The sequence below is a fragment of the Psittacula echo genome (genome assembly GCF_963264785.1).
Source record: "Psittacula echo genome assembly, chromosome: 4".
NCBI classification, from domain to species: domain Eukaryota; kingdom Metazoa; phylum Chordata; class Aves; order Psittaciformes; family Psittacidae; genus Psittacula; species Psittacula echo.
The window spans coordinates 9,856,002-9,870,785 of record NC_137738.1 but is presented as its reverse complement, the minus strand read 5'-3'; the positions used below and the strand labels follow the sequence as shown (position 1 = coordinate 9,870,785).

The 14,784-nt window shown below is 40.0% G+C and overlaps 2 protein-coding genes across 2 annotated transcripts; one reads left to right on the top strand and one right to left on the bottom strand.

The window, feature by feature from the left end:
• Positions 1 to 14: 14 nt before the first annotated feature.
• TRMT61B (tRNA methyltransferase 61B) lies at positions 15 to 5,193 on the top strand (the record flags this gene model as incomplete). The annotated part of the gene is made up of 7 exons (XM_080616079.1): positions 15 to 506; positions 613 to 715; positions 2,056 to 2,246; positions 3,440 to 3,531; positions 3,925 to 4,160; positions 4,815 to 4,895; positions 5,080 to 5,193. 7 exons carry the CDS (start codon positions 15 to 17, stop codon positions 5,121 to 5,123), a joined length of 1,239 nt encoding a protein of 412 aa, XP_080472205.1. The 3' UTR covers positions 5,124 to 5,193.
• A 185-nt stretch (positions 5,194 to 5,378) lies between these two features.
• Positions 5,379 to 11,413, bottom strand: SPDYA (speedy/RINGO cell cycle regulator family member A; the record flags this gene model as incomplete). Its single annotated transcript, XM_080615302.1, has 6 exons — positions 5,379 to 5,467; positions 6,897 to 7,194; positions 8,326 to 8,497; positions 9,864 to 9,949; positions 10,212 to 10,270; positions 11,185 to 11,413. The coding sequence occupies 6 exons, from the start codon at positions 11,411 to 11,413 to the stop codon at positions 5,379 to 5,381; spliced, it is 933 nt and encodes a 310-aa protein (XP_080471428.1).
• Between the last annotated feature and the right edge of the window lie 3,371 nt (positions 11,414 to 14,784).

Genomic DNA, 14,784 nt, shown 5'->3' with positions numbered 1-14,784 from the left:
CCGCCTCTCTCCTGATGAGGGCTTGTAGCGGGCTGAGGAGAGCCGCCTCCTTCGCCTTTTCCACCGGCGAAGGGGTGGACCCTGGCGGGAAGCCTCCGAGGAGGGCATGGGCGAAGTCGTTATCGCCGCTGGAGAGGGTGAGGAGGATGCTGCCGCCGGACAAAGCGGCAGAGGTGGGGCTGTGCGCGGCGGCTCCTCAGGCTCCTACTGAGGAGAAGGTGGCCGCTTCTCCTGAGGTGGCAGCAACCCAGCCTTTCCGCGCTGGGGAACTGGTGCTGGCGGAAATGAGGAGGAAGTACAATAGGACGCTGAAGCTGATGTGCCGGCTGGCGGCGGGCTCGGTGTTGACTAGCAACGGTGGTCTCCTGCCCCACCGAGATATCATCGGCCAGATGCCCGGGCAGATGCTGCGTACCTCGGCCGGGGTGCGGCTGCAAGTGCGGCGGCCTTCGCTGGAGGAGTATGTGCTGCTGATGCCGCGGGGGCCCACTATCGCCTATCCTAAGGTACTGGCTGCTCACTGGGATGGCTGGTGACTGGGAGCAGTCACTGGCTGAAGCTCACTCTTAGTTTCCAAGACTGGTAATGTGCCAGGTGTTTTCTCACCTGCAGGATATAAGTGCTATATTAATGATGACAGATATCCACTCGGGAGACACCGTTTTGGAAGCTGGCAGCGGGTCTGGTGCTTTGACCTTGTTTCTATCAAAAGCAGGTAAGAAGCTGGTTATATAATACATAGAAGCAGCACAATTGTAGATCATAGAGTGGTTTGGGTTGGAGGGGACCTTAAAGCTCATTCGGTTCCAACCCCCTGCCACAGGCAGGCACACCTTCCACCAGACCAGGTTGCTGCAAGCCCTGTCCAGCCTGGCCTTGAACTCTGCTAGGAATGGGGCAGCCACAGCTTCTCTGGGCAACCTGTGCCAGTGCCTCAGCACCCTCACAGGAAAGAATTTCTTCCTGATACCTAATCTCAGTCTCCCCTCTGTCAGGTAAATCCATTCCTTCCTGTCCTGTCACTACAGGCCCTTATCAAAAGTGCCTCTGCAGATATCTTGTAGCCCCTTTAGGCACTGGAAGCTGCTCTAAGGTCTCCCTTTAAGGAGCCTTCTCTTCTCCAGGCTGAACAAGCCCAGCTCTCTCAGCCTATCTCCACAGCAGATGGGCTCCAGCGCTTGGAGCATCTCTGTGGCCTCCTCTGGACTCACTCCATCAGCTCCATGTTCCTCCTGTGTTAGGGGCCCCAGGGCTGGATGCATGACTTCCGGGCGGCTGGGAGGGGTGGGTCATATTTCTGAATGGATTCACAGTCGGATCATGTGGGTGAGGGAAGGAGGAAGCTTGGTAACTCCCATCTAAAATGTCCAACAAAGCCACAGAGCCTCACCTCCTGAGCTGCTGATAGCTGACAACTGCTTTCTCTCATTACAAAGTAGCAAGGAGAAAGAGAAGCTAATAGTGTGGTAGGTTTTAGAACTCAAGAGTAATACAAGGATCAAATAATACAGCAAGACATACCCTGTTCTCTGTGCCTGGATATCCCAGTAACACTTTCTTTATGAACACTGTACTGGACTCATACCATAGATTTCTGGGTAGGAAATTTATGCTTAAAGCCAGTAATAAATTATTTTATTATAGTTAGGAAAATAACAGGAAAATAACATAAGCCTGTGTAAATTAAAGAGTAGCTCCAGCAGGAGAATCGTAGATTGACAGGGAGGGCCATAGATGCTCGAGTCATCTTCTTCTGTAGGAGTTGTTTGGGAGGACATCTAGGGAACAGTTTGTAGTACTGTAGCTGTGCTTTATTTTACCTGTGGGTTGATGGATTTCAAACTGGAAAAGAAACTAACCCAGTGCTTTATTTGCATGTGTTTGTTTTAAATGTAAAGAAAAAATAAATTGTAACTGATGCTTTCATATGTGATTGTTCCCTAAAGTGAAGTTAAAATTGAAAGGTATACTTCTGATATTTACTATGCTACTTTTTTATAATTCTTTATTACAGGAGGGAAAAGCAGTAAGCCTGGTGTCTTTGTTTGTTTTCAGTTGGGCCCAAAGGACATGTTATAAGTTATGAAATCAGAGATGACCATCATAGTTTAGCTAAGAAGAATTACAGGTACTGGTGTGCTGCATGGAAAATAGGACATACAGAAGAGTGGCCGGATAACGTGGATTTCATTCTTAAAGACATTTCAACAGCAGCTATGGATATGAAATCGCTAACACTTGACGCAGTAAGTCCAAAAAAATCCTCCTATTTGATGTTTATCTTCTCTGCATAAATTAAAACCTCCTTGAGCTGCACACACTCACAGTGGGATTCCCGTATCTGGTTGAACATGAGGAAAACCAGTCAGATCTTCATCAGTGACGGAAACATTCTAATTTTTTTGGTTTTGGTCAGATTACAAGTATTTTCAAGGTTTCAGTTACAGGCTCCCAAACTCAAGACTGATGTGGCTGTTGTAGAGAAATACCACAATTAATCACTGCTGCCTTGTAGGCAAAGACAAGCTTTCTTGTATTTTTGAGAAAGATATTTTTGTATCTAAGGTGTATATTTCAAACATTAAATTTAAAAATACATAAGCGTATTGAAAATATAAATACATAAACACTTTGCTATCAGCTATATAGAATGCACAAGGTAACGAAGGCCTAAGTTAGAGTAAGGAATGCCATTGCTCGCTCTCTTGTCCTGCTTTCTATATCCAGATTTTGCCAGGGAAAAGAGCCAGATGTTAACCATTCTGCCATATAAAGCAGGAAATCCACGTACAGCAACACTTTAAACAAATGACAGTTGTGTTAAATGCTTTGAGCAAAGAAATAAAATACAGAGCATACACACCATTCTTTTAAAACTTGGAACAGGGAAGATCAGATATTGCCTGTCCCATTGGTTTGCAGTTTGAATAGTTTTCTAGCAGAAGGTGGATAAACTGCCACAGACAAAAGCTTTCTGAATCTTGAAACAAAGAGCAAGTTAGACATTGAGGCTGCAGTGTGATCCCTTCATCATAAGGATGCACTTGAACATTTATTCTTTTTTTACATTTGAAAACTAAATACCCAAAGGTGTTGGCAAATGCAGTCTTCTAAACATTTTTTATTAACGTCAACGTTATGGAATTGAATTAGTAGGAAGTTTAATGTTAACATGGGACTACTGCGCTGGAATGAATCTGGAAATGCTACTTGCTGTTTCCAGATTCATCTGGAAGTAGCAAGGTCTTTGTCTCGTAACTGTGTGGACCTCTGATTTCTGTGAGGTTTTGAGAGGCAGTAATAAAACTGGTTTGTAATTACATAATGGTGTTGTATGCGTTCATTTCCATAGATGAACGCTGTGTTTTCAAGCACTGTTACGGGAAAAAATGATAGATTATATTAATATGTACTGGAAAAACATGTCTTCCTCTTACAGGTAGTTTTGGATATGGTTAACCCTCAGTCTGCTCTGCCTGTTGTACAGCCAAGTCTGAAACAGGGTGGTGTGTGTGCTGTGTATCTTGCAAAGTAAGTATTTACTTCTGGCACTTAAACAGTTATTTGGGCATCACTGGACGTTGTCACAAAACCAAACATCTTTAAAAAAAATACATCCAGCATCAATGAAATGTTTAATGAAATTCTTTTTTTGGGGAGTTGCACTCAGTATAAATTACACTTGGCCAAATCCTTTGGCCTTCACTTTTGGAATGTTCTCATAGTCAGTGGAAGTTTAACAATATCCTCAAAACAACTACTGCTTTCCAAATCAAGCAGCCAGCTTACTAGCTCTTTTACCCTAAAGTTGAAGGATTCGTGTAACCTCAAAGGCAGAGAACGTGACAAAGGCAGCAGAACTGAGAATAACTGTGTATGTCAAGTTTTCAAAATACTACTTTATCCTTTGCATTTCTTCAAAAGCATCACACAGGTTATTGAACTTTTAGACAGAATACGGACCTCCAGGCTCCCTTTTTTGTGTGAAAAGATCATTGAGGTAACTCATAGAGACTGGTTGGTGCTCCCTGCTAAAATCAAGAATTTCAAATCAAGCCAAGTGGTGGAAACTCAAGAAAATATTGAAGAAACACTTCAAAAGGAATATGAAGAAAACTGCATTCAGGATCAAGTAGTTCTTACAGAAGGTGAATACAATGGTAAGAACATTATTGCTAATGAGAGATCCTGTTAATGCAATTTGATAATCCAGGGATATAATTATGGCAAAGTTTGTACAAAGAGGCAGTTGTTTTGGTTTTTTGGGGTGTTTTTTTCCCTTAGGTCAGCTGAGATTGCTGTAAAGAACAGATAAGCTTTTGGCCAGCCTACACTTTGTCAGATTTGAAAAAGGATATATTAATGGTTATTTATGTTTAAATATCTTATTAAACAAATCTAAACTAAATAGAAAATATATTGCAGTCTGCAAATAAAGAATGACTGCCCTTCTGCTGTTTTCAAACTCTGATGTTTCTAATAAAATTCAGTCCTCTACTCGTCCTGTACCTGCTTTAGAGGACCCTGATAGGCTTAAGGGTTCCATAGAAGAAATGTTGCCAGTGTGCTCTGTTTTGTAATTGTGCCCTTCTGTCTCATCCAGAAAAGATGCCTTATACTAGAATAGATTTGCAAAATCCATAGTAGAGCAGAGAGGTCTGAATGTGCTGATGGGTGACAACAAAGCACTTTGACAGAAGCAAAAATAAGATGAAAGTATGTCGCGGAAAATAACCCATGCTTGTTGCAGCTCCAGTCTGCTTTTATGTTTTGAACTTGTTGGAAAGATTTAACAAAAGAATGCTCTTTCACAGAACCGCTTTCTGACGACACTGAAACACACTGCTCAGTGCCTTATGTTGCTCGACCGTCTTCCTGGCAGGATGCTCATTCAGGTGAGACCCTTAAAAATGTTTCTTTAATCTCAAATGTTTAGTGGTATTTTACTTTTTAAAATGCTGTTGGTTTGTACTAGCATTTGATACATTACTATATCACAAAACCATAAAACTTATAATAATAATCTTTGTGTATTGAAATACTGAAATAGTAATTTGATTTGTTTTGTTTTTTAATTAGCATTCCTTATCAAGCTGAGAAGGTTTGGACCACTGCATGCTTGATGCTGCTGGGATGTCAGCTGCTACTCTTGAGTATTGTATCAGAATAAAATAAAATGTTACAAAGTAGCTGCTACATTTTGCCAGTTGTATAACTTTAAAGTAATGATGGCTATAATTTGGATGGTATAGAAAGTTTGAAACCTCACCCACTATTTAAAGGGAGAAGTTTTAACAGAATCCTCAGGTATAGTGCTGTGATGCAACAGAGGTTGTCTTGCAAAGCACAGTATTTGTTTCTGTTTCATCAGGTGTATTTCATTCTTCATTGCTTGTAAACCACTCCATGGATTTGTCTTGCTTACAGATGCTACCTAGTCTCCTTTTGCTGGACAGGCTCTGACAGTCTATCAGAAATAAGGAGAAAAAAATTGAGTAAGAACATAATGGATCAAGGTCTGTCCTTTGAAATGCAAGTGAAGCCGCTTCTGACTTCACTGGCTACCAACTGGTGGCTGTCAGTTTCTTAAAGCACAACTGTAAGAGAAACAAAAACTTACTGGATTTGTTCTCTTGATAAAGTTGTGCTTATTTCAAGAAAAAGACCCATTGATGACACATAGAGCTCTGGTTTACTTCCAGCATCTATGCTGAAAGCTGCCTGGTTTTCTATGAACTTTGCTTTATGTAAAACATTCCCGAACAGTCAAACTTTTTTTTTTTTCTGACCTTCTCAAATATCAAAAGCAAGATCCCTCAAGTAAGAAATAGATTTTTAAGTCTTTTAGGGCCTCACATAAGTCTCCCTATAATATGTTAAGCATGTGGTGATGTTTAACTTTATTAAATGATGTGTTGTAGACACCTGACTTGTTCTGTATCTCAAGGAAGATTCAAATGCCAGATTTTTCAAAGTTGAGGGATTCCCTGAGAATCACAGTTGTACTGAAGCTGTCAAAAGAAGTAACAGCTATAATAGTTAAAATGTGGATATTAGTTAGGTATTTTCATACAAATGAAAAATAGAGCTATAAATAACTGGAAACCCATGTTAAATAAGGATGCCAAGAAGGCTGCAGTGGTTAAGCGCATGAAGGAAGTCTACACCTCAGGTGTACTCTACTCTTAATTAAATTATGAGCATTTGCCCCATAACTGATGTGTGTAATGGAGGCTTCTCATACAGAAGATCAGAATGCTATTTGGAATAGATAAATATGCAGAGATTCAGTTACAATGAAACAATTTTCAGACTAAATTCTTGCATTGCTTTATACTAATACCCCAGTCTTAAAAGGAAATCTTGTATAAACTGTTAACACTGAGACACACTTAGAGGAAAACGTGAGTTGTGATTTAACGTGTCAAAACTGAAGACAGCAACTGAGCAGCCTGCCTTTTCTAAAAACAGTGTTCTCAACAACAGCCTTTTAACTCATGTGACACACTCCATTATTTTCATTGCTGCTTCTAGCCAATCCTGTGTGTTTAAAATAGGGTTCTTAATTTAATTTCTAATGCAGGAATAGTAATAGTGCCTAAATAGACTGAATAAAACCCAAAATCTACTGTAGTAGATAAAGACAATTTGAAGAGACTCATAATACAAAGTAAGTGGTACTTCAGGAAATCAAGAGGCAAGAAGTGAAAATGGAAACTATGGCAGTAAAGGCACAGTTCTGCCAAGGTAACTCTGTTTGTAACAGGGATGCTTGCTCATGCAGAGACATCATGCCTTGCCATACCAAGGACACAGTAGTCCCTACAGTCTGAAGGGCAAATATGGCCTCAGTTGCCTTAAACTAATTGAAAATTATTTGCTATTTTAAACTATACCTTGGGCGTAATTCAAAGGAGAGTCAGTGAGCATTTTTTCAGTTGCAATGGTGTCCTTCAAATTCTGTGATGAATGTAATTCCATCATCTCCAAAGTGTCAGTAGATGAGGAGGAAGATGATGATAATCCTAGTCGTACAAATCTTCCTTTCTTACCACAAAGCAGGCAGTCTGTAGGAGTAGCACTTGGTCCTCGGGGCAGCTGTGCTTCATCACCATTGTAGTTTCTCACAGCTCCGCTGTGGTATATTGAACGCTCTCGCTGCCACACGTAATGTGTTGGAGCAATAGCCATCACCTACCAAACAACCATTAGCTCAGAAAACACAGCAACAGGAAAACAAGGGATCCGATATGGCAGAGAATAAATGCTACGTAGCTGAAATGGGGATCATCTGTTGTCTATCTGCTTCTGTCTCACTAGAAAGTTTGCTACCTTAGGCACAAGCGAATAAACCAGTTGTGAATCAGATCTGGAAATGCAACAGTTGACAGCCTTGTATATTCATGTGAATCATCCCAAATATAAGCTTATGTTTCTTATGTTGGACAGAAGATAACATCTTTTACTAACTACTGAATATCAAGTAGAAGGATCTTCTGGTTCATGGCATGACTGAACTAATGATGATTGGCTGCTGGGAAGGTGTGCTGGGAAAAACATTCTGCACTTGCCTTGTTCTTTGCACTTTTCCCATCAGCATCTCATTCTATCCCCAGAGATGGGGTTCTAGAGTACGTGAGATTTTCTTTTCTACTAGCTGTAGTAAACATTGTGTTCTTAAAACATGACAGGGCTTTTCCAGACAAATACATTCCACCTGAAAAAGTGAGGAATGTCTTTTTTCCCTTCCTAAGAGGTTTGGAAAACATGCTTTGTAGTACTGCATTTATAGTAGAGAACATTAAAAATGCGTTCTTCTGTTCCTGTTTTTTTAAATGCAATGAAAAACCCGTATCTTAAAAAGCCAATTGAAGTTACGTTATTCATTTTGAAGCATTAAAATTTCACCTGAAGTGCTGGGATTTTTATTTGAAGGTTTTACTCATGCACAAACTTGTAATTTGTAAAGCACACACAGAGAAGTATTTCTCAAGTGAATGAAGGGAAACAACCAATGGTAAATTTAAAATAAAAATTATGCATAAAGCAGAAAGATTCTAGTCAATAAAAACTTCACTTTTAGCACTTTTTCACAGTGTAAAATATTCTAGTTTACCTTAAAAGCATAGTTTTAAATAATGTATTTTAAATGCAGAAGAAAAATAAATCATAGAGGATAAATGGGCCGTTACACGTTAGCTGCATCTTTTCTTTCCCGTGGCTTGTCTACACACTGTAAAGAAGAAATTATATGGACAGAGCAAGACTGTTAGCTGGTATTAACTGTTGTACTTTCATCACCTACAAGATTAAAACCCTCCCTACCTCTTCACAGCAGCGTCTGCTTACAATAGCCCTGTAGTCAATTCTACTCCACAGTTCATCTCTTAACTTTAAGAAATCAGGGAAGAGCTTTCTCCAGGCTTTTCCCAAAGCCCATGGGAAAATGTCATACTTTGATTCTTCATCATCTTCTTCAACTGTATTTGCCAGATACCTTCAAACATATATGTTTGTGGTTGTAAATATTATTCAATCTTAAATCACTGTATTAGTATGATTTCTAATATCAAAAGACATAATATTAAAGTCATTCTTTTTCCCAGTATTGTGAGAGTAACTGCTAACAAAATACAGCCCTCTGGAGTAGTGTTCGTTTCTGTTCTACAGAAAGTTCCATATGCATCCTTTGGGCAAATAAAAACTTAAACTCCTAGAAAAATTGTGTTACCCTAGAGGCTCCTAAAATGATAGATAATGCAAGAACTAACATATCCTGACAGCTTTCTCCAGACTGGCAAGGTATCCTTGCACTAAAATTAACAATGTCTGACTGATTATCTAAATAATGTTTAAAACTATCTTACAAAATGTTACAGTTTACATTTTCTACTTTATAGATTTTCAGCAATTCTTGAAAAAATATATTGCTCACATTAAATTAGCAGTAAGCAACTAAATACAGGTCTCCATTCTTGTATGAGTTAAAACCTTAAAGGAGTCTTTTAATGTCTATATTTTCCTTTCCTTCACTCCGTGCTACTTCTGGTTCTGGGTAGTCTTCTCAGACAAGAGGAAAATACTTACTTCCTCTGGGTCTACCTGATGCTAAACTCCTGTTTACCTGGAAAATTACAATTTTTAGTCTCCTTCCCTATTTTCTCACTTACTTTTAACTCCAGTATTCCCTCTAGTCATGTCCCCCCCCAGCCCTTTGTCCCTTTCTAATCCTCTTGCTCTTCTGAAAGAAAATCCTGAATCTCTCTGTAGGTACAGCCAAGGATTGAGAGATTATATTCTTGGTAAAGCACCTCTGTTTCAAAGTATAGAAGTTTCAGAACTGTTCACAAAAGGTCTCAGAAATTCTCTAGCAACATTTTTACAGTTGACTTAAATCAAGTTGACAGAATAATAAGAAGTTACTCCTGAGGTGCATATCATGATGAAACATTTGAGTACAAATGACTTAAAGGCTGCCAAAGATACAAAATAGGGTCTTGTAACAGGCAGTGTGAGCCACATAGATGTTGCCATGTATTGTCCTGCATGTGCTTCTTGTTCAAAGTTCACAGGCTTAATTTGGTAGGCAGGATGCCACACAGTGTATCACTGCACCAACACAAACATCCCCTGGCTGCTGCTCAAGCCTGTTCCACACAGGTGGTGTCAGAGGAAGAATGTTTAATTTGCATTGTTTAGGTATAGTTATGTAGATTATGTTTCTATACTTCATATAGAACCCAAGCAACTACACACTCATGCAAGAAGTCTTGTCGTATGTCATAATTATCAGTGGCGTAGACAAAGGGATAAAATCACGCCAAGCTTATGCTAATAAACCCAGGGAATTTAAAAGTACTTACAGAGCGACAAAGAAATTGATTCTGGTGTGCTCATTTATTGTGAAGTTAGCCCTCTTGAAATAAACGAAAGTCATGGCCAAGAGATACTGCTTGGAAATGTAAAATAAAGTATCAATATATTATTTCAGTATATAATTTCCTAAAATGTTTCACACATGTATCTTGCACCAAGATAGTTCCATAATTTTTTAACAATGAGTAAAGCATATATTGAGTTTCTTGAAGCTTCTACATAAATACATCAGAAAAAAAAAATTATGGTCTGTATTTGCATTACAGTATCAAGTGATTAAGGACAGATTTTTCACTCAATATATGTTCTATTAAGTAATAAGGAAATACACTTACTTTGTCTGCAATTTTACAGCAACAGTCCATCCAAAGGAAGTCTTGGATTAGGTCATCATCTACAACAAAAGAAAGGTGTAGCATTTCAACCGCCAGAATTCTTTTTGCTAGAAAGTCTTTGTAAGTAAGACGTTCCTGGTATTAGCCACATAAACAGAAAGAAGCTAGACCCACCAGTAGAGAGCAGAGAAACCGAGGGGAGAAAGACTAGGAATGAAAAAACTCTTCCTGCATTAAGTGTTTCCATCTGATAGCATACCATTATTTCTGATGACCTACAGACTGCTGAGATCTCTGCACCCTGATGACCTGACAGCCTTTATAAGGCAATACTTGATTATCTGTGGTCAGTGCATCACTGTCTGTGAACACGTACTATAACAGGATTTCCATAAACTCACTCTGATTGACTTCTGTATTCAAAGTTCAAATAAAACCCAAGTGTACTCTTCCACTGTTACTAAATCTCTTCACTAAATTAAATAAATACAAAACTGCATATGAAAGAGACACAAATGCAAAAGAGATGCAGAGAATACTCCTTGGATTTTCTTCCCATGCTACTTCTCCCGCTAAATGCTTATTTCCACAATAAATAACATGTTTGTAAGAGTGGGAGCCGAGCCTTTTTTAAGCCTTTTGTAAAATGAAATATACATTGTTTCACATGTATTTGTTGAAATATAAGAAAAAATAGGAAAGGGAAGTGATCATAAAAGGATGTATCCTACCACCTCAGTTTCCTTGTAATTTAAAAAGATACTTTTTCATCATGTTGCTAGCCCTTCATGTATTTTTAACTTACCATTAAATATTTACATACTAAAATATACCAACAAAATACATTTAGAAAAAGACACGGTCATTAGTATTTATGTCAAAACTCCTCAAATCACCAAGTTTAGAAAACATACTTGCTTAATAGTTTCCCACTGTTCAGTCAATACATTGGTATCTGTCATTAGTAGCCTACCAAATAGTTTAAAGAAAGCTGTCATTTCCTGGCGCTGAATAACCAGACATGGTCCCTTTGGACATTTATCTTTATGAGTAGAAGTCTTTTTTTCACGTTTTTCTTCATGGTCTTTAAGAGATGACCACTTCAGTCTGATAAGGGTTTTTTGCTGATGTGATCTGGATGCACTTGATTTAACGCGAACGGTGACTGTGGGAGGTGTCTGACACAGCAGATTCTGCTTCATTTTGGCAAGTAAAGGTTCCTGTTAAAAAAAAGAAATTAACTGCAAAAATAGTCTGAGCAGTAGTTCTTATTATTTCTTTTGTTTAAATGAAATGTTTCGGTAAGGCTGGTATGTCAGGTGATACAAAAATTAACTGTATTCAGTACTAATCATCCAAGTTTGGTGCCCGAAGCCAGCTATCTAGATTTGATTTGGTTCTCATTTGGTAAAACTCCTTTTTTTTCAGTAGAAGGAGCCTTCCATCTTTTTCCATTCAAAATTTTGAAAAATGGGGAAAAAAAACAGGTCACCATACCCCTCACAGCTTACTTGGGTCTACCAAAAAAATCTCTGTTCCTCCCCTACAATTTGTGGTTGTCCATCGTTTTAAAGAACGTTAATAGAATTAATGCAGCAGAACCATTATTATTAACCCTCAAGTAGGCATAACCAAGGAAACAAACCTTACGTATTTGTAACTAAAAATCAAGATTACAAATGGAGTGTGAAGAAAGGAATGTTTAGACAGGAGTAAATGTGTTTACTTCTTCAGTGGGTCCCTCCACAGAGCACAGGGCTGTCTGAGGCCGGGTTATATCAGCCTACCCGGCTGTCCGGCTATAAGTCAGTTCCATATAAACCCCAGAGAAGCCCCTGACGTGTGGATATGATCACGGTACTTCAGTTCCCAGCAGGCGAGGTGCAGGTTCCGGCACAGCCCCGGCCTGGCCTGGCCCACCCCTTTCCCCTCCCCTCAGCAGCCGTCCCCTCACGCCACAGCCTCCGCTCCGCGCAGCTCGAAATGGCGCCTCCCGCAACCAACCGGAGCGCGCGACTCAACAGCCTCAGCCAATCGGATGGCGGGGCACTCTTCCCCCCTGGGGAGCCCTCTCGGGGACCGCCAGCCAATCACAGGAGAGCGCGGCAGTTGGTGGGCGGGCTGCCGTGTCAGCAGGAGAAGCCGTTGGGGCGCGGCGCTTTGGCCGCGGGGTTCTGGAGGTCTCACGGTGCTGTCCGAGCCCCGTGCGGAGCCTGCGGCACTCACGGGACGAGGTGAATGAGTCTCGAAACTGGCTTATCCGGCCGGCCCGAGGGGGTGTTCGGGTCCCTTCCAGCCCATTCTGTGATTCTGTTTGCAAACTTGATCTTAATCAGCTTTGTAAAAGCTTCCTTAAAGCATCTCCCCAGGGGGGTGAGCATCCCCCCAGGAGACACAGGACACGAGGGAGAAGGCATACCTAACGTTTAAGATCATTAAAAATACAGGTGCAATATACCCTGATGTTACTCTTCCACATACGTTACACAGGTAGTCTGAGGCAGCCTACTGAAATGTAGTAGCAAGAATTTAAAACCCCCTTTGCTAGTAAGAGCCACTGTGGAATCTGTTGTAAGAGCTGGAGTCTTACTGTTGTAAGAGCTACAAGATTTATTCTAGGAAGATGGCAAGAAATACACCCAATTTCATTGTTTCCCCCTGTACAGGCGAGTAAGAAGCATAACTAGTCACACTGGTCATGGTAATGAAAAGGGAGGCCTTGTCATTCCTCATCTTTTATCAATAACTTCCTAGGTATCTTTATGCAGGTGCTCTGAGTTAGTGAGCATATTCAGGGAAGGGTCATACCAAGTTTCCAATTGTGTTATCTAGAGAGAGGAAAAACACCTCAAATGGTAAATGTACAAACTAACAACATCTCTGTATAGAACAGCCTGAAATTGGGAAACGGAGCAGCAGAGTGGAGAAAATACCGAAATACTTCAGTTGGGCAAAAGTCTGTTTCTTTGAGGTTTTCTGCTCATATACACGTCGAGTTACCCTGCATTAAACTATTCTTTATGTGTATGTAATACTTTTCATATAAGGGACTCAAAGCACACCTCAATGAACCAACATTTGTTCGACAACTGTGGAAAACAAAGACAGGATAAGTTACAGAAACCTTCACATAACTATCTAAGCCATTCAGACTAGGAAACAAGCTTCTGTCGTATTTTTTGTCCTACTGCAAAACATAAAACTGCAGTGATAATAGTGCCTTCTTATCCTCGACACCTTAATATTTGTATTCCTTGGCTTATCCATAAAAAGTGGCTTACAAGGTAGTTTTTATCCACATAGAGCTTTTCCAGGGTTTGTATGTTGGGGGTTTTTTCCTGTAGTTCTCCCCCTTTTTTGAGCTGGTGGATCTGCAACCAAATATTAAAGGGTTTGGGTTTTTTTCTGTTCACTCTCAAGTATCTGTTACAATCGAGTTACTCAACAGGTACTGTGACTCTCTAACCCCTGCTGTACTGTCACCTGCCATCCAGGGCTCTGCTCTGATACAGACCAGCTGCCTAACCTTGGCTCAGCCTGAAGCTGTGAGGAAAAAGCTGTGAGAAGTCCAAAACTTTACCTTTCTTTCCTGCAGGGCTCTGCAGTCCGAGGTAGGATTGTTGAGATATGGATAACTCAAGGATTCAACTTGGAAGCATCATGGAAAAACATCGATGTGGGAAAGGTTGATGCCTGAACACAGTGACAATAAGGAAAGAGGCCTTTACCTGACTCTAAATCCTCTGCATGATATAGTGGACTTAACTGGTTCTCAACTTGGCTTATTAATAATTACATTAAGAACTAAAACTTGTGGTTTACAACTACCTTGCAGGACATCAGGGGGCACTGTTTCACCGCCAGCAATTTAAGACAATGTAGCATTCGTCTAGTACAATACACTGGATTTCATGTTGTACTTAATTCCTAATCCTTCCTATAGGTGGACATTAGATCAGTTTAGCTGCTCTTCATCTTTGTGTATTATAGAATGGTTTGGATTGGAAGGGACCTTAAAACTCATCCAGTTCTAACCCCCTGCCATGGGCAGGGACACCTTCTGCTAGACCAGGTTGCTCCAAGCTCTGTCCAGCCTGGCCTTGAACACTTTCAGAACTGTTACCACAGTTAGAACTGATTTTTATATAATAGATAATGAATAAGACTTGGGTTTGAAAGACCTGGGATTCTTATAAAATCTTTTTTTTTGGAGGGAGGGCTGGGGAAGAGGAAATCCATTAATGTAGTGGAACTCAATTACATGAAGTGTGTATATACAGTTACACAGCTATCCAGCACCTGGTCCAAAAAGGCAGCTGCAAAGCAGTTTGCTTCCTTTAAATGAAAAAGGACATAAAGTTTTTCAGTGATTGAGTTGTTTACAGACAGGTTAAGAAACATCACTGAAGAAAAGCACAGGGCTATTATTTTAGTAAATTATATATACATAGTTTCTTTTTAATCTTTTAATATTTGTGAAGTAGGAAAATGAATGCTTTTGGCCTCTGATATATTTTCTGGTAAACTGTATTTTTTATTTCTGTAAGAAAGATAAAGTACCATAGGAATGACA